The 22,670-nt window shown below is 42.0% G+C and overlaps 1 protein-coding gene across 6 annotated transcripts in view; it reads right to left on the reverse strand.

The window, feature by feature from the left end:
- The window catches only part of SUSD4 (sushi domain containing 4), a 147,031-nt gene that overhangs the window by 38,340 nt on the left and 86,021 nt on the right, over positions 1 to 22,670 (reverse strand). For all 6 annotated transcript variants that reach the window (XM_054694907.1, XM_054694905.1, XM_054694906.1 and 3 more), the window contains one exon: positions 2,219 to 2,392. In XM_054694907.1, the coding sequence (XP_054550882.1) occupies positions 2,219 to 2,392 (174 nt within the window). The remainder of the gene's footprint in view (positions 1 to 2,218; positions 2,393 to 22,670) is intronic.

The following is a 22,670-nucleotide window of genomic DNA, read 5'->3' on the forward strand; positions in this document are numbered from 1 at the left end:
AGGAAGCTAAATAGGGAAAGAAGAAGTAAAACTATCACTATTTGCAGATGATATGATAATATACGTAGAGAACCCTAAAAACTCCATAGAAAAACTACTCAAAATAATCAACCAGTTCAGTAAAATAGCAGAATACAAAATCAACACACAAATATCAGTAGCCTTCCTATACACAAACACTCAATTGGAAGAAGAAGAAATCAAGAAAACCATCCTTTTTATAACTGAAACCAAAAAAATCAAATACTTGGGAATAAACCTAACAAAAGAGGTGAAAGAAAATTATGAAACACTGTTAAAATAAATCAAAGAAGACACAAAGAAATGGAAAGACATCCCCTGCTCATGGACTGGAAGAATCAACATTATTAAAATGGCCATCCTCCCAAAAGCAATATACAGATTCAATGCTATTCCAATAAAAAATCCCAATGACATTCTTCAAAGAAATAGAACAAATACTGATGAAATTCATATGGAACCACAAAAAAACACAAATAGCCAAAGCCCTACTGATGAAAACAAAGGAGAAAGGAGGTATCACACTTCCAAACTTCAAGCTATACTACAAAGCCATAATAATTAAAACAGTTTGGTATTGGAACCAAAACAGACACACAGACCAATGGAACCGAACAGAGAGCCCAGAAATAAAGCCACAATTATATGAACAACTAATCTTTGACAAGGGAGCAAAGAATATGCAATGGAACATGGACAGTTTGTTCAATAAATGGTGTTGGGAAAACTGGACCACCTCATGCAAAAAAAAAGAAACAAGACCACTACCTCTCACCGTGCACAAAAATCAACTCAAAATGGATAAAAGAACTGCACATAAGACCTGAAACCATAAAATGTATAGAAGAAAATATAGGGAAAACACTAAAGACATACATCTCAGAAACATCTTTAAAGACTCATCACCCAAAGTAGTGGTAGTGAAGGCAAAGATAAACACCTGGGATTACATCAAACTGAAAAGCTTCTGCACAGCCAAAGAGACATTAACCAAAACAGAGAGACATACCACTGATTGGGAAAATATCTTTGCACTCCATTCAACTGATAAGGGACTGATCACAAAGATATACAAAGAACACACATGGCTCAACAAAATCAAAACAAATAATCCAGTCAAGAAAAGGGCAGAAGAACTCAAAAGACATTTCTCCAAAGAGGAAATGCAAACGGCCAACAAGCATATGAAAAAATGTTGAATATCCCCTATCATCAGGGAAATGCAAATCAAAACCACACTGAGATACCACTTTATACCAGTAAGAATGGCACATATCAAAAAAAACAAGCAATAACAAAGGTTGGTGAGAATGTGGTGAAAAAGGAACTCTCCTACATTGCTGGTGGGAGTGCAAACTGGTCCAGCCACTGTGGAAAGCTGTCTGGAGGTTCCTAAGTCTACTAAAAATGGAGCTACTGTACGATCTGGCAATTCCACTACTAGGGATCTACCCAAAGGACACAAAAACAGTGATTCAAAAGAATACCTGTACCCTTATGTTTATTGCAGCACTATTTACAAAAGGTAAAACCTGGAAACAACCCAAATGCCCATAAACAGATGACTGGATCAAGAAGGTGTGGAATATTATTCAGTAATCAAAAAAGATAAACTCATGCCATTCGCAGCAACATGGATGGAGCTAGAAGTTATTATGCTCAGTGAAATAAGCCAGAAGGTAGAAGAAAAATATCGGATGGTTTCACTTTAACAGGAATATAGGGGAACCAAATAAGACATCAGTGTAAAAAAAAATAATAACAGTACAAAACACAACAAAGCAAAAACATAATTATAAATCAGAGACATACTGCAGGGGAGGAGGAGGGAGAGAGATGAGAGGGAGGGAGGGAGAAGCACAGGGGACTGTGGTAATGGTGCATGGGTGCCTTGGGGAAGAAAATTCTATGGGGACTCAATCTGAGGGGGTGGGAGGAAGCAAATATTGTCTAAAAAAATGTAAAAAATGATATATGTTAATTTTTTTTTAAAAAGTGTGTCTATGGAGCTGGAGAAAACTACAGGGGGTGATGTGGAGATTCAAAAAAAGAGCTTGGGTGACCACAAAGAAGACAGAGCAGAAGCAGGGTGGTGGGTGGCTTTGTTTTTCCTGCCATCATACTATTAGAGAAATGCGTGCATGCTCTACAGTAAAGTCTGGGAGAATGGCCAAGAACAAGCGCTTCCATCCTGTACCTTGACAGATGGGCAGGTTGTCCCATGCACCGTCCTCGTGACATAATGAAACCATGTTGTACAGGTCAGGGTAGCGGATCTTGAATCCTTCGTGACACGTGATGATTAACTTATCTCCATGTCTGTATGTCTTGTTGTGAATCTCAGCATCTTCAATTTGGGGGATACGGCAATCTGCAATGGCATGGAAAGTATCCGTTACTTTTGGAATCACTGTGGCTGTGGTTCATAAGACAGTTCTTAATTCCCGATGTGGTGTCGATCTATGCAGCAGCCTCTGGATGGCCCCTGATTCACCACTAGGCTCACCAAACAACAAGCAGCGTCACCTGATTCAGAGAAGTAGGAAGAAAGACAGAATACAGGGATTCAGTCCCTGTCTGTGACCCATCACTCCATATAGCTGAGTTTATGGACGATTTTTGAAATAAGCAAAGAAAGACAAGAGTCAGGGATTCTCCTGAACAATCTGTCTGGTTCCATTCTTTGCCAGCCTGCTGGCCCTGCCTCCCCGCCACAGGCAAGGGCCTGAGCCTGACATGAAAATAGGCTTCGCAGAACAGCAGGGGCCGGAAGAGATTGCATTTGCTATTAGCATTTCCTAATCACCTTACCTGTTTTTAAAAGATAGTAAACAGAGCAGCACATACTAATGCCAACATCACAAAGGGTCAGAGAAAGAGGCTATATTGCCTCCTGAAGATGAACTTATAGCAGAATACACACAGGTGGGAGAAGAGGCCTGGCTGGGAATCAGGAGGAGGACAGTGGAGAAACAAGGAGTCCATGCATCAAAAGAGGTAAGATAAAACAAAAATTGTTAAATTATATGTATACCCATCTAACTAGCAACTCCCAGTTTACCGCAGACCACTACGCCATGCTGCCAAATTGTGACCCTGCTCCCTCTGTCCGCTACCACCTTAAACACCACCCAACTCACCTCATCTGGCTTAAAACACACAGGTTAGTGTGAGTCTCACTGTGTCTCTTATGGAATCAACGTCTCTGATTCCACATGCATATATGCTTGAGCTATTTATTTCTACTGTAAAAGTAGAAGGAGGCTCTGACTTACTTATGGTTATATTTCAAATTTGCTACTTCTTAATATTTTGAAAACAAACAAAATCCCAGAATTGCACTTTAACAGTCACAGATACTTCCTCCAGAATTTTCTTGATGTGCTAATAAATTGGATGTTTCTCAGCCACCCCTCCTCAAAGTTTATTGAATCCATGATATGCATGATATGGGTGGAATAATATTCCTAAGAACCCTGACCTTCATGTTCCTCTAATTTTTAAACTGTTCTGGGCTCTGAGCCCTCTGGGCAGCTTTAAAAAGAGCAGATCCCAGGAGCTTGGAGGTGGGATTGGGGCTAGGTTTCCTGGGAAGCAATAACTCTGGTAACAGACTACAGAGAACAGTGATGGGACCACCTGGACAGAAGGGGGTCTCCTGGGCAGAGGAGGGTCCTGGCAGTGGAGTGAAGCAGCGGTGGACCTCACTGTATCTTATGGGTCACTGAAGCCAAATGCTTGCAAACCCAGGTTAGCCTTCATCTAAGCCCTCTCATCACCATCACTCAAGAGCAGGGATGTGTTAACTACTTGCTCTGACAATCCCTTCATGCTGCCAGACTTCTGTGCACACCTGCAAAGAAGAGAAGCTTGGGCATCATGTGACCCTCTGCCTATGAACTTTGCAAACTCACAGCTCCCAAGAGGCTGATTAAAGGGCTGATTCAGGGTGTAGAGCTGATGTTAGGCCTCCCCCAGAGGGAACCTATCATCAGTATTCCCCTTTGCTTCTGGATTTCAGTGGAGAGAGTCTTGGCTGCAGAACTGTTTCAATTTTACCTCTCTTCTTTGCATTTCAGGCAGTGAATAGGGGTTTTCCAACTGCTTATGTTTAACCAATGGTTTTTCTACTAGAATAGCTAAATTTCCCCCCAAGTCAGGCCCTGCATAATCCTGACCGGAGTCACAAGATGGTTGACAACTCTGCCACCTTCTTCTTAATGGAAAAAAATGTGAATTACATTTTTTCAATATCACAATGCAGAAATTATTCACAGCAAATAAAAACACATTTATCAAGGCATCCGCCTGTAAAATCTTGCCTGTAAATAGATCGTGTGGCAATAATTTATATGACTAAACCACTGTTTTCATGATTGACTTAAAACTTATTCAAGTGTTAACCAGGAGGTTTGCCGGTTAGAGCAAAGCCAATGGACAGAGTGCATGTGGGCATTGCGGCCACGTGGACCCTGGCTGACAGAATTTTTAAAAGTTACTTAGAAAATACTGTTAGGAAGGTCTGATCCTGCCAGGTAGAATCAGGTCAGCAATCAAAACTTAGTGATGTCGGCATAAATGGGCAATATGGACTTGTCACTGAAGGGATATCAAAGACTTCCATTGTAGAAATCATCTTCCATGAGCCCAATCCTGTCACTGTTTCTAGAAACAAAGGGGTATTTAACATAATAAATAAACAAAAGGGGCTAGCCCTAAGGCAGTATTGCAATTTTGTACCTAAGTACAAATTAACTGATCAGACTGGTTAGCAGAGTGTAGAGTCCTTACAAAGCAGTAATCGTAAAGAAATTTTAAAGAATATGTACTGAGTTAGATTTACTTTTCTTTACAATGTTATATGTGAAAATGAATCTGATGCCTTAAAAGTGCCTAGTGTTCACATCCATCCTTCCCAAAAAGTGTTCCAGGGACATGAATACATGATATACACTCAGAGATTCACAATTCATATTAGTATGTTAAGGGCTCTGAATGTCTTCCTGTAAAGAATTCAACTGGATTTTGTTTAAGCCAGCATTTGTAAAGCTTATTTTTTATTCATCCATCTGTTCATTCATTCAGTGAATTATTGAGCACTTACTCTAGGTCTAGTATGTTCTATTGCTGGGAATAAAGGAAGGTTAAAAATCTTACTCATATGTGCTGCATGGAGGGAGACCACTGGCAAATTATAACAGATAATGAGTTAGAAAATAACAGGCAATGATCATTGCCATAACAAGGTAATATGATAAGAATTGATTCAGGAACCCCTTTAATTTGGGTTGATGGCAAAGGTACCTATGAGGATGAGACCTAATGACAAGGAGAATTCAATCATGTGTGCATCTGGGAGAAGAGCATTTCAGGCAGAGGGAAAGCTAGTGCAAAGGCCAGGAAAGAGCCCAAATGTCCTTAAAAAATGCAAGAGAACATGGGTATGTGTGAAACATAGGGAGTAACAGCATATGAAGAGGCAAGACCATGTAGGGTCTTGTAGGTTAGGGCAAGGAATCCAGGTTTCATTTTAGTGTGATGGGTAGTTATAAGAATTTTTAAAACACGAGTCACAACATGACATTATTTATTGTCTAAGAGAGCACAGTAGAGGATTAACCTTGTCCTTTGCTGTCAAATCCTGGGAAGTAAAGTTTAGTCTTTGGAACATGCAGCCTAGAAGGAGTGCCTTTATTTGGAGCCTTTAGGCCATGCCAGCATCTATGCTAACAATGTGATTTAGGCTGAGGAATGGGGAGGCTTGGGCTATGTAGTATCAGCTTAACTTCCGGGAGCATTAGAGACTAAGATCAGTCATGTAAGTGATCAATCCACCATGTCTGTGTGACTAAGTCATAATAAATCTCTGGATACCAACCCTCAGATGAGCAAAGGGTTGTCAATTTTCCACATATATCATTGCTGAAAGAAACAGGAGGCACTGTCCACACAGCTCCACTGGGAGAGGGCCAATGGGCACAATGTATGTTTTCCCTTGGCTGATTTCAGTCTGTATCCTTTCAATGTAGTATACCATAATTGTGAGTTTAACAGGTTTTTATGAGTTCTGTGAATCCTTCTAGCGAATTACTGAAACTGAGGATGGATTTGGGGTCTTCCAAACTTGTAGTTGGTATCAAAGAAGTGATGGTCATGGGGGCCTTGGGACCCTGAACTTGTCAATAGTATCAGAGGTGATGATGGTCTTGGAGAGTCCCAAACATGAATCTGGTGTTATATGGAAGAGTGAACTTTGTACCATAGAACCTTTTTTTCACTTAATATCTATTCACATCTCTCAGAATTACTGTTCTATATCAGGCCTGCTCCATCTCTCTTCTACAGGACTACCATTCCATGCAATTATTATTCAGAGAACACTGTTCTGAACCCCACAGCTTACTCAGGATCAGGCTGAAGATGTTGAGTGGAACCAAATGAGGCAAATGATGCCATCCTAAACAATCAATATAAGGCAGAAAGATGTAGAGGCAAGTGTTGATGTGTGTGTATGGTCAAGAAGAGCCATGGAAGTGTTGAAGAAGCAATGTAGGAACACTTGCTCTTTCAGAATTCAAGGTGTATTATAAAGTTTTAGTAATTAAATTAGTATAGTACTGACCTGAAGATAGAGCAATGGAACAAACCAGGGAGTCCTGATATAAGACAACAGAATAAGGAACCTCATTACTCATGAGGGAGTAATATATTAAAACTGACCGCTATCACCATCCGATACTACAATATCCACCAGATGGCTAAAATATTGACAATACTAAGTGTTGGCAAGGAGTACTAAGAGACTCATACACTTGATGGGAGTCTCGGTTGATACCATCACTTTGGAAAGCTGGCAGTACCCACTAATGCTGAATATAGGCATAGCCTATGACCAACCAACTCCACTCTCAGGTATGGAAGTACCTCCAACAGAAATATGTACATACATTCACCAAGAGGTATGTTATAGAATGTTCATTCAGTACTATTTGTAACAGACCCAGGGGGAACAACAACAAAAAACCCTACTGAAATTCCATTAATATCATAATGTTCCAATCACAGTCAACTCATATATTAGAACAGCAGGAAGCAATGACAGCAAACTAAAGTTACATACAACAAAAATGCAAGTATTTCCATAAACATAACATAAATGCAGTTCAACTTCAAACAATACTTACTCTATAATTCCATGAATATTTCACCGAGGCAGTATAATCTCTTATGGAGATACAGAGATTGTTGGAAAATTGGATTGGGTTTAGATAGGGATGTCTTAAAAGACAACCCTATCTGATTTCTTTTTTTTTTGATATATAGTTTTAACTATTTATTCTTTTTTAAAATTTTTATTTTATTTTATATATTTTTACATCATTTTTCATTTTTGCACAATGGATGCATTTTCATCTTGGTTATATTCCCCTCCCCATACAATTCCCACTCCCCTTATTTTGACCCTACTCCCTCCTCTCCTCGCCCCCCCCCATAGTGTGTCTCTGGTTTATAGTTGCTTGTTGATTTTGATTTTTACTTTATTATAATTAGTCTTTTTCCTGGTCCCTTCTTTAGGTTTTCTAAATTCCTGGTATGAGTGAGGCCATCCGGTATTTTTCTTTTTCTTTCTGGCTTATTTTACTGAGTATGATCCCTTCCAGCTCCATCCATACTGGGGCAAATTGCATGAGTTTATCTTTTTTGATTGCTGAGTAATATTCTACTGTGTATATATACTACATCTTCTTGATCCAGTCATCTATTTTTGGGCATTTGGGTTGTTTCCAGGTTTTACCTATGATAAATAGTACTGCTATAAACATAGGGGTGCAGGTGCTTTTTGGAATTAATGTTTCTGTGTCCTTTGGGTAAATACCTAGGAGTGGAATTGCTGGATCATATGGAAGCTCCATCTTTAGCAGGTTGAGGAATATCCACACAGCTTTTCTTAAATAAACTTTAAAGTCTCTTTCTACTTTCTGCAAAGCAGACTTCACTTTCAACAACAGAAGGGAGAGAAATCACTTGGTTGGCTGAGTTAAGTTCACAAGAAAAGTGAAGAACAAACTACGCATCAAGTGGGACTGTGAGTGGAAAGGAACTATTTCAGCCACCGCACCCTGTGAACTGGAAATGTGGAGAATAGTGCAGGATTCACAGCGAAGGTGAGCAAATGGCTCCGGGCACCATTGGAGAAAAATAAAGACTCCCAGGAGACCTACAAACAGCCCAAGGCCAGCCTGTAAGCTTGTGCGGAAAAGTGGCGCACTTGAAAAGCATATGCTGATCGGGGCTGCCCATGTCCCCGCGCCTGAGACCTAGGCTTGTGGGGAGACATGCGGGGGCCCTCATTGAGGTGAATGTCCCTCACTGAGTAATCAGAAACCAGGTGCCCGGACACGGGACTGGGGTGCAAAAAGCACCATTTCTGCAGACACTGAACTGGGCTACAGCCCACGTCCTGGACCTGAGGGCTTTGGGAACTGAGACTCAGGGCACGAAATTCATGGGATGGGATCCCCACGATGGTGGGGCACAAGGCAGACACAGCACCCCCACACCGTTGAGGCTCTCCATGCCACTCCCACTCTGTTCCCCTGGAACCACGGGGTGAAAAACAGTTCCCGAAGGACACTAGTAAAGATCTCTGGCGCCACCTGGCGACCAGAAAAAAATCACCAACACCCTATAGTTGGAAACCAGGGATCACAGAAACACCCTCAGGCATAAGGAGGGAAATAAGGCATAGAGCAAGACCCCATCCTGGAACTGAGAGCTAGGCACAGGATCTGGGGTGTGGGACACGCCATAAGCAGCGGGTACTGTACAGGGTGACAGCCAGCGTTTTGGATTTGATAGCCCTGGAATTGAAACCTAGAGTGCAGACTTCAGGGCATGGGATTCATACAGCTGTGGGCACAACACCTGTTAGAATACAGGGCAGACACAGCACCTGGCTTGAATAAGAGCCCCTGTGTTGAGGTGCTCCCCTGTCCCCCCCCCCTCCCCCCGCCTCTGCTACTCAGAGAACCACTGGGAAAAAGCACAGGTCAGCAAGTACTGGTCTCTGGCGCCACCTCCTGACCAGAACTAAATCACCAACTAGCTGATTCCCTGTTGGAAATGAGTAAATACAGAGGGAGGGAACTTTAAGGGAGAGAGTCCAGCAACACAGCATCAATACCCTGGTGGAGTTTTGGCCTACCAGTGCTGGTCTCAATCTGGAAAACAGTTTCCAACACCCCTAAAGGAGCACTCCAAAGAGTAGCCCGCCAACACCAGTGGCACAACGTCCCAACACATAGAACTAATTAGAAAGCAAACAACGAGGTGAAGAAAAAATATAAATAACCAAACAAGCCAGCAGAAGGACACACCACAAAAAGAAACACAGTCACCAGAGCTCAATGATGACATGGAAGAACTTCTCGGCCTATCAGATAAAGAATTAATAATCATCCTGATTAAAAAGCAGAAAGAAAATGAAAAGGAAAAAAATGAGTTGAGACAAATAATCACTGAACAGAAGAATGAAATTGAGACCTTAAGAAAGGAAAGAAAAGAAATGCAGAAGATAAACACATTACTAGAAGAGATAAAGAACTCTGGGAAAAGCAATGAAAACAGGATCGATGAAATGGAAGAACGGATCAGTACTATAGAAGATACAGAAATAAAAAGAGCCAAAAGAGAAAAGGAGAGAGAAGTGCAAATGAAGCAGTATGAGGAGACTCTTAGTCAATTATCAGACTCCACGAAGAGAGGAAATGTAAGAGTTACAGGCATTCCAGAAGGTGAGCAGAGAGACAAAGGAACTGAGAAATTATTCAAGGAGATAACTGAAGAAAACTTACCAAGCATGATAAAGGAGATGAATATAGACATACAGGAAGCGAGAAGAACTCCCAATTACCATAATGAAAAGAGAGCTACAGCAAGACACCTAATAGTAAAGCTTGCAATAGTCCAAGACAAGGAAAAAATGATGAAACCGGCAAGGGGGAAGAAACAGATAACTTAGAAGGGAAAACCAATCAAATTAACTTCTGACTTCTCTGAAGAAACATTACAGGCAAGAAGAGAATGGAGTAACATATTCAGTAAACTTCCAGACAGCAAATGCCAACCAAGAATACTTTACCCTGCAAAGCTCTCCTTCCTCTATGAAGAAAAAATATGGACCTTCTCAGACAAACAGAAACTTCAGAAATTCATTACAATTAAACCCCCACTCCAAAAAATTTTACAAGAAGTCCTAGAGCCAAAACCAACAGAGGAATGAACAGGAAGAACAGAATAAAGCAAGGAATAAAATCACAAAAGAGACAGACAAAATGGCAAACACAGATGCCAACATATCAATATTAACTCTAAATGTAAACGGATTAAACTCAAAGTAAAAAGACAGAGAGTAGCAGACTGGATTAAAAAACAAAATCCAACCTTCTGCTGTCTCCAGGAAACACATTTAACCACAAAAGATAAACACAGACTGAAAGTAAAAGGGTGGAAAACAATCCTACAAGCAAATGGACCATAAAAGAAGGCAGGAACAGACATACTTATATTAGAAATACACTTTGAATTAAAGTCTTTGAAATAGACTTCAAATTAAAAAAAGTAAAAAGAGATATAGATGGACACTACATTATGATCAAGGGGACAATACATCAGGAAGATATAACACTCATCAACACTCATCCAAATGAAGGGGCACCAAAATATATTAGACAATTATTATCAGCTCTGAAAACAGATATTAAAGAAAAGACATATATAGTGGGAGACTTCAACACCCCACTCTCACCAATGGACAGATCAATGAGACAAAAAAATAAACAAAGACACTAGAGCCCTAAATAAAGACACAGAACTCATGGACTTAACAGACATCTATAGGACACTGCACCAAAAAAATCTGAGTACACATTATTCTCAAGTGCGCATGGATCATTCTCCAGAATCGATCACATACTGGGCCACAAGACAAACATCAACAGATACATGAAAATCAAAATCATTCCAACTATCTTCTCTGATCATAAAGGCATCAAGCTAGAAATAAATCATGAAAAGAAAACAAGGAACCACTTCAGAGAGATTGAAATCCACACTACTGGAAGAGCACTGGACTAATGAGGAGATCAAAGAAGAAATTAAAAAATACTTTGAGTTGAATGACAAGGAGGATACCACTTTCCAGAATGTATAGGATGCAGCAAAAGCAGTAATAAGAGGAAAATATATAGCAATACAGGCTCACATCAACAAACAAGAATGAACTCAAAGAAACAACCTAACCTCACATCTCAAAGAACTAGAAAAAGAACAACAAAAAACCCTAAAGCCGGTAGAAGAAAGGAAATAATAAAAATCAAAGCAGAAATAAATGAATTGGAAATTTAAAAAAAATCCAAAAGATCAATGAAACCAAAAGTTGGTTTTTTGAAAAAATAAACAAAATAGACAAACCTCTAGCAAGGCTCACAAAGAAAAAACGGGAGAAAACACGTATAAATAGGATTATAAATGAAAGAGGAGAAATCACAACAGACTCAGTAGAAATCAAAAGAATAATAAGAGATTACTATGAACACTTATACACTAACAAATTTAACAACCTAGAAGAGATGGACAGATTCCTAGAATGATATAATCATCCAAAGCTGGACAAAGAAGAAATAGAACAACTAAACAGACCAATTACAAGCATCAAAATTGAAGCAGTACTCAAAGCACTCCCCAAAAACAAAAGCCCAGGCCCAGACGGCTTCACAAATGAATTCTACCAAACGTTCAGCAGTGAATTAGTGCCTATCCTACACAAATTCTTTCAAAAAATTGAAAAAGAAGGAATACTACAAAATACATTCTACAAAGCCAACATTACACTAATACCAAAACCAAACAAAGACAGCACAAAAAAAGAAAATTATAGGTCAATCTCCCTAATGAATACTGATGCAAAAATCCTCAACAAAATCCTTGCCAACAGAATCCAAGGATGCATCCATAAGATAATTCACCATGACCAAGTAGGATTTATTCCAGGGAGACAAAGATGGTACAACATCTGAAAATCAATCAATGTAATCCAACATATCAACAAAAAGAAATATAAAAACCATATGATAATATCCATAGGTGCTGAGAAAGCATTTGACAAAGTACAACACCTATTTATGATAAAGGCCCTTGAAATTCTTGGGATACAAGGAACATACCTCAGCACTATAAAGACCATCTATGTCAAGCCCACAGCCAATATCATTCTCAATGGTGAAAAGCGAAAGCATTCCCATTAAGATCTGGAAAAGACAAGGATGTCCACTCTCACCACTGCTTTTCACTATAATACTGGAAGTCCTAGCCAGAGCAATAAGACAAGAGAAAGACATACAAGGAATCCAAATAGGCAAGGAAGAAGTCAAACTATCACTATTTGCAGATGATATGATAATATACATAGAGAACCCCAAAAACTCCACAGAAAAACTAATTCAAATCATCAATCAGTTCAGTAAAGTGGCAGGATACAAAATCAACACGCAAAAGTCAGTAGCCTTTCTATACACAAACAATAAATCTGAAGAAGAAGAAATCAAGAAAACCATCCCTTTTATTATTGAAACAAAAAAAATCAAATACTTGGAAATAAACCTAACAAAAGAAGTAAAGGACCTATACAAAGAAAACTATAAAATACTGTTAAAAGAAATAGAAGTAGACACAAAGAAATGGAAAGACATCCCCTGCTCATGGATCGGAAGAATTAACATTATCAAAATGGCCATCCTACCAAAAGCAATTTACACATTCAATGCTATTGCAATTAAAATTTCAATGTCATTCTTCAAAGAAATAGAAAAAATGTTGATGAAATTCATATGGAGCCACCAAAAACCCCAAATAGCCAAAACCCTCCTGAAAAAAAAAGAAGGGAATGGAGGCATCACACTCCCAGACTTCAAACTATACTACAAAGCCATAATAATCAAAACTGCACGGTACTGGAACCAGAACAGACACATGGACCAATGGAACCGAAAAGAAAACCCAGAAATAAACCCACAGATATGGTCAACTAATCTTTGACAAAGGAGCAAAGAATATGCACTGGGGCAAAGAAAGTTTCTTCAATAAATGGTGCTGGGAAAACTGGGTCGCTACATGCAGAAGAATGAAGCTTGACTACTACCTCACACTATGCACAAAAACCAACTCAAAATGGATTAAAGAACTAGACATAAGACCTGAAACCATAAAATATATAGAAGGAAATATAGGCGAAACACTACATGACATGCACCTCAAAGACATCTTTACAGATGCATCACCCAAAGCAGTGATAGTGAAGGCAAAGGTCAACAGCTGGGACTACATCAAATTAAAGAGCATCTGCACAGCAAAGAGACAATAACCAAAATAAAGAGAAACCCCACCGCCTGGGAGAACATTTTTGCACACAACACTAATGATAAAGGACTGATCACAAAAATCTAAAAAGAGCTGATGAGACTCAACAAAGCAAAGAAAATAATCCTGTCAAAAAACGGGCAGAAGAGATAAAAAGAAACTTCGAAGAGGAAATACAAATGGCCACCAGACATATGAAAAAATGCTTAACATCACTTGCAATCAGGGAAATGCAAATCAAAACTACCATGAGATACCATCTCACACCAGTGAGAATGGCACATATTAAAAAAACTAGCAACAACAAATGTTGGCAAGGATTTGGAGAGAAAGGAACTCTCCTGCACTGTTGGTTGGAGTGCAAACTGGTCCAACCACTATGGAGAGCTGTGTGGAGATTTCTGGACCTACTAACCATAGAGCTTCCATATGATCCAGCAATTCCACTCCTAGATATTTACCCAAAGGACACAGAAACATCAATTCCAAAGAGCACCTGCACCCCTATGTTTATAGCAGCTCTATTTACAATAGCTAAGCTTTGGAAAACAGCCCAAATGCCCAAAAATAGATGACTGGATCAAGAAGATGTGGTACATATACACCATGGAATATTACTCAGCATTCAAAAAAGATAAACACATGCAATTTGCAGCAATATGGATGGAGCTGGAAGGGATCATGCTCAGCGAAATAAGCCAGAAAGAAAAAGAAAAATACCGGATGGTCTCACTCATAGCAGGAATCTAGAAAACCTAAATATGGACCAGGAAAAAGAATAACTATAAAAAGAAAAAAATCAAAATCAACAAACAACTATGAACCAGAGACACTCTTTGGTGGGGGGAATGGAGGGACTGGGGTCAAAATCAGGGTTGCAATTGTATGGGGAATATAAATATAAAAGAAAAAGTGAAAAAAAAAGTTCACAAGAAAAGTAAGAAGACAGGGCCTCCCCTGGTGGTGCTGTGGCTGAGCACTGGTCTGAGAAGCTGCCCGCAGCCTCTGCAGCATCGGTTCAATCCCCTGCCGCCGGCAAGTGTCCCACATGGCGCGACAGACCTCTCCTGCCATGCCCGCTGCTCCCCTCAGCAGTGTACTTCGGTCCTTCTGCCTGCTCTGTTCCCCGCTCTGGCTCTGGTGAATTCTCTCACCCTCCCGCGCTTCTGACTGTACCCAGTGCTTGTATAAATAAATCTTAAAAAAAAGAAAAGAAAAGTGAGAAGACAAAGGTTCAAATGCCATCCCTGGAACAGAGGGCACCAGAGGTTCTATCCCACATCTCAAGAGTCTATTGGGGAAGCTTCTGTGGCAGGTATGGCAGAGTGCTGAGCCCCACCAACAAGTGAATCGCCAGGTGCACAGAAACCTCTAACTTGGAAATGTGTCACTCAGGCCATTCCCACAAAGGCACCAGTTGAGAGCCACTGCTTGATGGCCAGGCAAGGTGTCTGGGTGACTACCCGGAGTGAAGACAGCAGTCCACACACAGGCTGGCTCAGACTTAACAGCTCCCAGCCCATCCCTTAGCAGCAGTGTCAGACATATGTAAGGAAGGGTCTTACATTTGTAAGTTGGGGTGGGGTAGGAGGTGGGGGGAGGTGCTGTGCACCAAGGCCTCTCTTCCTGTAGGCCTTGAGTCGGCTCCAGGGAGCTGTGCGTTACTTCTAGTTCTCTCAAGATGCTTACTGGGGAGCCAGGGTCAGAAACTGCTCAAGGCTGGTAGGTGGGGAAATAAATTTCATCTGCCACGCAAATTTGATGCAGGGGTAGCCCTACATTTTTCATGAGTAGTCAGCTGAATTCAGGGTAGTGTTTGTTTTGAGCATGTAAAAAACTGCTTTCTGGGGAATCGCCATGATCAGTCTGGCACTGGAAGTTGCTAGCAATGATTTTGCGACCTTTCCATGTGGTCTGGCAAAGATCGGTGCATGTGCTGAAGCTGCTGTTTTGCATTTGCCTGTCAATTCTGTGACCTAAAGCAGCTGTTACCTCCATGGCCCCTGTTCAGAGGGCACCATCTCTGGGCTCCCGGAACCCAGGAAGTGATGTCAGGTGACTGGTAAAGAAGCTGTTGGGGTCTGTTCCCCTCAGCACTTAAAGGGGCCCACGACTGCAGCTGCCCAGCTGTCATCTTACAATGGTAACTGACTCATTTATCTTTCTGTCATTTATCTTTGCTGCATCTGACCTGACCTTATTTCCTCTGGATTTTTTCCCCCCCTATCAAGCTATGACCACATTTAAGTTAAAGAAATATTTTTAGGGCCTTCCTGGTGGCGTAAGGGGTTAAGCACCACACTGTGAAGCAATCTGCAGCCTCAGCAGCATAAGTTTGATCCCCAGCCAGCCAGGGAACTCACATGGCACAGCAGACCTCTCCTGTCTCGCCTGCTGCTCCCCTCAGCAGTGTATTTCAGTCAATCTGCCTGTTCTCTTCCCTGCTCTGTGTCTGGTGAGTCCTCTCACCGCGCCCCCGCCCCCCGCCCAGCATCTCTGGCTTGTATGCATAAATAAATAAATCTTTAAAAAAAAAAAAGAAATATTTTTATAAGAACAAAACCCAAACTCATACTGAAGCCACAAGGGAGGGGACTGTGAGAAGCAGGGACTCCTGCAAAATGAAGCATAACTAAGACATGCTAGTGGTCCTGGAACCAGAGAGAGATCCCCGTCTGCTCCTTCCCATCTTCAAAGATGGAAAATGAGAAGAGTATATCTTAGGGGAACTAAATCCCACATGCAAAACCTTGCCCTTGCCAAAAACAGTACAGGCCTCTGTTTCTGATAATCCATGTCTAAGGTGACAAGGAAGACATTTTTGATGATACAAAATAAAAGAAGGAAAAAGATTCTAAACAAAACATTTTTATAGCATCCCTCTGTTTTGGGGGAGCTTCTAGGGCTGGGAGAAAACTCACCTAAAGAGGAAAAACTATGAAAAAGGGGGATGACCACCCTGCTTTTGAAAAAATGCCTGCAACCCACAGTTTCAATGAATAAAGGATTGTCTTTTCCTGCCATCTTTACCACCAGCTTCAGATCATGAGTCAACTTGGGTCTTTTAATTAAAAATTTAAATGTGGGCCTCCCGGTGGCGGTGGCGCAGGGGCTGAGCATTGGGTTGCAAGGCTACCCGCAGCCTCTGCAGCACCGTTTCTATACCCGGCTGCTCCCCGACCACCAGAGGAGGGTCCTATATGGCGCGCAGACCTCTCCTGCCACCCGCTGCTCCCCTCAGCAGTGTACTTCGGTCCTTCTGCCTGCTCTGCTCCCTGCTCTGGCTCTGGTGAATTCTCTCACCCTCCTGCCCTTCTGACTGTACCCAGTGCTTGTATAAATAAATAAATAAATCTTTAAAAAAAAATTTAAATGTGATAAACTTACATTGTACTTGTCCGCTAGGAAGCTCAAAAACCTTTCTAAAAGCAAATTATTCACGTTTTATAGCAATCCTGGTCAGGTCTACGGGAGTCAAAATATTTTAGTAGTGGGCCTCCCCGGTGGCGCAGCAGTTGAGCTGAGCACTGGGCTGCGAAGCTGCCCATAGCCTCTGCAGCACCGGTTCAATCCCCGGCTGCCGGTGAGGGTCCCACATGGCCGGCAGATCTCTCCTGCCGCACCTGCTGCTCCCTTCAGCAGTGAACCTTGTCAGTCTGCCTATTCTGCTCCCCGCTCTGGCTCTGGTGAATTCTCTCACCCTCCCGCGCATCCCAGTGCTTTTATAAATAAATAAATCTTTAAAAAATATATTTTATTAAGTACCTAAAAATAATGTTTGCTGGATGAATTCATTTTTTCCCTGCTGCACTCAGCAAGACACCGGGGGTCGGGGGGGGGGTAAAGCATAGAAACACAGCAAGTTAGGGCTGTGGTAAGAACAACTCCCCTGTGCACTCTTATGACCTTCAGCCACAGCCAGATAATGAGGGAGACAGAGACAAGAAGTGCAGGAGGCAAGGTTCCCTGACTGCACATTGAAATTACCTTGGGAGCTTTAAGAAATGTGTATGCTTGAGCTTCGCTGCCAGCAACAACTAAAATGAAATCTCTTAGAAAAAGTTCCAGGTACTTTTATTTCTAAAAGTTCCCCCAGGAGAGGCTGACATGCAGCCAGAGTAGCATACCACCACCACGGAAAGAGTGCTGAACTGGTTTTAATCCCATTTATTTGCCATGTGACTTGTGGAAGTCATTTAAATTCTACAGGCTTTTGTTTCTTTGTTTGTAAAATGACAACACTGACATTCTCTGGAATTCTAAGAATTAATGCTCTCCCACGATCTCTATTACACACCAGAGAAAATCATGTTCTCTTCTCCCTTGCAAAGCAATTAAAGCAATATCAGACCATATCCCTGCATACACGGGTCTCAAACTCTTATTTTGTATAAGAATCAGTTGGGAGTTTTAGAGGAAACACTCAGAGTCCTTGGCTTCACGCCTCACCTTCTCACACAGGTCTGCCTATGTACTTTGAACAAGTTCTTGCTGCCTTGTTCTGGAAGTCTTTAGCACATAGTTTGGGAACCAGCACCCTGCATGAGCAGGCCGATAAGGTCATTCTTGCCTGTTTAAACAAGGTGACTTCCATGGGGTATGGGGCCATTATGATATGTCACCTCCCCCCAGGCCCCGGGGAAAATTCTCTTTTGGCAAGTGAGATGAGCATACTGGAGAGCACAGAACTGGATGGATCTGAATTCCAACCCTGCCACTCATTACCTGAGACTGTGAGAAATTTAGCCTGGGAGCCTCCACTTTCTCATCTGTAAAACAAGGTATAGAACCTACTTTGTTGGGTTGTTGTAGTAAATAAAGAGGATAATGAATGTAAAGCACAGGTATCCAACACAGATGGCAGATGCTTCTTTTAAACATTGCAGTCTTGTTGAGGACGGGAAAAGAGAAGCGACGGATGTGCTGACTGGAAACAGGTGTGTGTGTAGGGGGTGGGCCACGTGCCAAACATAGAGACTCGCCTTTCCTGATGGGATAGGGGCAGGCTCTGCACTGGTGTCTGGGATGTTCTCTTTCAGATGCAGCCCTGTCTGAACCCCAATCTATATCAGTGTCCCCAAAGTGCAGAACCCCAGACAGCCAACCCAATTCACACCGCTTGGTAGAAAACTCATTCTTGACTGCAGACATCACTGTTAATTGCAAGCAAAACAAGGATAAAATATGCAGTGGGCCAAGGCCAAGGTGGAAGGAACAAGTGTGCATGTGCTTCTTTTTGTGGGAATGACTAAAAATGGCTGAAGCCAACCGCACTCGGAGCCCAGATGTCAGGATTTGGGATCCAAAGTCCACAGGAGCCCAAAAGGCAAGAAAAGGTCAGAGGAAAAAGATCAGCAACTCCTGAAGAAGTGCTCAGTGTCATGGCCATGGACAAAAGCCCACCTGAGGGATACAAATCTTACCTGATAACCTGTCTAAAGGGGGTATGGGGTAAAGAGAGAAGCAAATGGACTCCCCCACACCAATGGCCAAGTGATGAAAGAAGACAAGCCCAGAAGCAGCCATAGGACACAGAGACCAGGAGAGGACTCCCCTCCTGCTTAAGAACTACCTGCAGGTGACATCTGTCTGTGGACCTGATCACCGTGTACATGGTGGCTATCACTCCTGGAGAGCTGGATCTTCCCCGCCGAAGCATGGAAAAGCCGACAAAGTTGTTCTTTGGGTGTCAGGAAACAGTTCACAAGTCCCAAGCCTGTCATCATGGCCCATGGTCACAATCTCCACTGCCCCCCAATTAAGGTAGCCCTGTATGTTGCATCAGGGTGTCACAAGGGGCTATGCCACAGGCTGCAGGAGTGGGGGGGGGCTCTCCTTATGGGGGTGGTCTTTTGGGAGTTCATTAAATGCGGCATTTAAACAATTCTTTTTACCTCTTTCTTGGTCCTTCTGCTCCTCTCCAGCTCAACCAGAATTGACTGGGCAATTAGCGGAAGGACTCCCCGAAGAAGCTGTCTGTCTGTTCAGTGAGTTTATTCTCAAACTGGCCAAGCTTTGCCGCGGGGCCACAAGCTCTCACACAGGACCCGCCATGTTAAGCTGGCCTGGAACCTGCTCTGGAATCCGCACACCTAAGTCAGCGGTGGGGCTCTGGTTTCACCAAATCCTCTCCTATTTGCTTAATATTTATTACCTGAAATTGACTTGAGCCGGAGTGACCTATGCAGCCATGGACTATTTGCAGAGCTGCTCAAAAGAGATGAGGAGAAAAGAGAAAGGTTCCCTCCACCTCTGAGGAGCTGCGTGCATTAGTCCGCAAACATTAAAAGCCCATTTCATCAGAATTTAGATCGGCCACAGCTCTAGTTGTGCCTCCTCCACATCCATATGTGTGCACTCCAGGAGAGGGAACACCGAGAAGAAAAGGTGTTTCTGCCCATGAAGCAGGTCGTCTATACCCAAAGGTGCTCCTGGGATACCCCGAATACACCAGAAGCTGACATTCCTGCTAAGGATCTGACTTTAGCACCCACGCACCCTCCCTAGCAAGGAGCTCCTAAGAGCAGAGGGGTTAGGTGTGTGGAACATGGTCATACCACCTAAGGCTCTGGTCCCGCCCAGGAACTGTGGACAATAATTTATTTAGTTCTGTATTTAAAAAACAAAACTTCCATAGCTAGTATAGCCCAAGCCTGAAGAGCTAAGATGCATTCTATCCCAGCCATGCCAACAGATGGTTCAGTAATAAAATGTTTCTATTAATATTGATATTAAGTAGCTTTTGGCAAGATGCGGGCTAAATCTTCTCCCCTCCTCCCAAATAATACTGGTTCATAAAATAAGTGGATGTGAATTAATTTTATTTTAGTCTTTTTGGGATACAGATCTTCCTTGACTTACGATGGTATTACACGCCTGAAGGACCATCCTAATTTTAAGATAAATATTGTAAACATTGGCAACACAGGACCCTGGAGAGCATGGGTGGTTTACCTGGGGATCCTGTGGCTGACTGGGAGCAGCCCAGCACTACCAGTTCCACAGGGTCTGATGCTAGCTGGGGGTAAAAATCAAAATTCATAGTATAGTTTCTATTGCATGATATCACTTTTGCACCATCTTAAAGTAGGAATAAAAAGTGAGTCAAACCATCATAAGTCAGGGACCACCTCTATTTAAGTTTTAAATATTCTACTTTATGGCATGCAAACCAGAGCCTCCATCACCACAGCATTGCCCCTGCCCCTTGTAAGACTTTCAGGCAGGAAGAGCATCATTCCATGGCCTGATTTGACATTCACTGAGTAAGTGTTTATAATGTGACTGATATTTATATAAAGTCAAACTCACTTTACCTCTACCTTTTCTGATGATGTGTGGAAAGAAATGTATTTCCCAAGGAAAGTGTGTCCCAGCATACCTAGTTGAGTGGTTCTAGAAAGGAAAAGGCCTAGGTGGGGGCTGTCAGCCTGACCTTGAGTCATTGCATTTATTGTCAGGTGCACTGTGCCCACAGGATATATTTTAAGTTTGTTGCCAATTCCAGGGTCTCCTCTCCACCACACCAGTCACCTCTCCTTGGACATTCTCACCTCTGCTTGCACAAATTCAGGCTGCCATCTTGCAGAAAAAGAGTGAAGAAGTATCTCTATGTTAGAGACTTTTGTGCCATGAAATTAATTCATTGCATGTGTCATCAGTTCTACAAATCCAAATGTCTTAGATTCAGTTAGCTTGGACTCAACAATTTAGGCAGGGATAAAAGACCATGGGAAAGGGGAGATGGCTAGCACATGTGGCAGAGTGAAGTGGAGAATAAAAGAGGGACATACTACTCGGCCATGAAAAAGACGGAATCTTGCCACAGTATGATTTCACTCATTTATGAACTATAAAGAAATAGAAAAAGGAATCAAACAAATAAAATAAAAAACCTTCGACTTTGACAACAGAATGGTGGCTACCAGAAGGGAAGCAGGAAGGAGAGTGAATAGATGGGGCAGGACCGGTGGGTGACAGATGGTGACTTTGCTGGTGGGTGGGTGAGAGGTACGCAGTTGCTGAGGTGAGGAGTACAGTGGGAACCCAAACAGTGTTGGAAACTAAAGTAATCTCAATAAATATTGATAGAAAAATAAAAAAAATTAAACACACTGCACAAACAAAAAGGGAGAGAGAGGAAATCTGTGTGAATACATAGGAAAACATTCGCCTAGTACCACCTTGTTTCTGTAGAGCATGTTAGTGCTATAAAGCATTTTACAGCATACAAGCTTATTAAAAAATAAGCATATGAGCTTATTTTAGAAATCTGCCTGACAGCATGGCAGACTGGAGGGGGTCCAGGCGACAGTGACAAGACCTGGGCTGGAACTAGCTAGCCTATTCCGAAGTCATCAGTTAACTCTGAGATGACTCTGAGCTTCTCTGAGACTCAGTTTCTCTGTTGGTTAAACAGAAACTAAATCATTGTCGATGCTGAAATTGCTTTACCAGCATGCGGCTGCATAATTGACAGTGGGGCTTCTGTGACATAAGGAAAGTTAGACCCAACCTCGTGGAGGAAAACGCTGATGTGGGACTAGTTATGGATCTGCTTGCTCATCAGCTGTTCACCTTGACAAAGAGGGTGAGCTTCTCTGAGCCTCTGCTTCCTAATCAGGACGTGAGGACAGTAAAACTCATCTTGGAGGACAGCTGTGCGTGTTTGAGGAGACAATGAATCAGTAGATCTGAAAGCATTTTTAAACTTCAATGATCTGTTAAAACGTGGTAACACACCATGTCCTACTATTACCACCACACAAAATTTCATTAGCCTTCTGAGACTTACCTGACACGGGAAACAAATGAATTCCTCAGCCCTTACTATCAATATTTGCTCAGCATAAATCCTGATCTGAAGAAAAGGCCATTTACAAATCAGGGGAAAGTTTAACTTTTTCACAGCCTGACATCCACAACATAGATTGGTAGGGGCCCCCTGCAAACCACATAGACAAAAGGTTCAGGACATGGACAGAAATGGCTTTTCTACTGTCATGGCAACCAAAACAACCTCTTTTATACACACCTTGCAAAGACCAACAAAATAACCAATAGTCCCAAAAATAAATACACCATCATACTTAGGAAGGCGGTACCTGTTCTTTCAGATTTTCCAAAATGATCACTGGAGCACACCATCAAGACTGGGCTGTGAAGTCCTGGACCCTCCTTTGCAAACACAGGGTCTTGTTTTATATGATTCACATTATACTCATGAAATTGTC

Source organism: Talpa occidentalis, unplaced genomic scaffold, assembly GCF_014898055.3.
Source record: "Talpa occidentalis isolate TD23 unplaced genomic scaffold, MPIMG_talOcc4v2.1 talOcc4.14, whole genome shotgun sequence".
Lineage (NCBI taxonomy): Eukaryota > Metazoa > Chordata > Mammalia > Eulipotyphla > Talpidae > Talpa > Talpa occidentalis.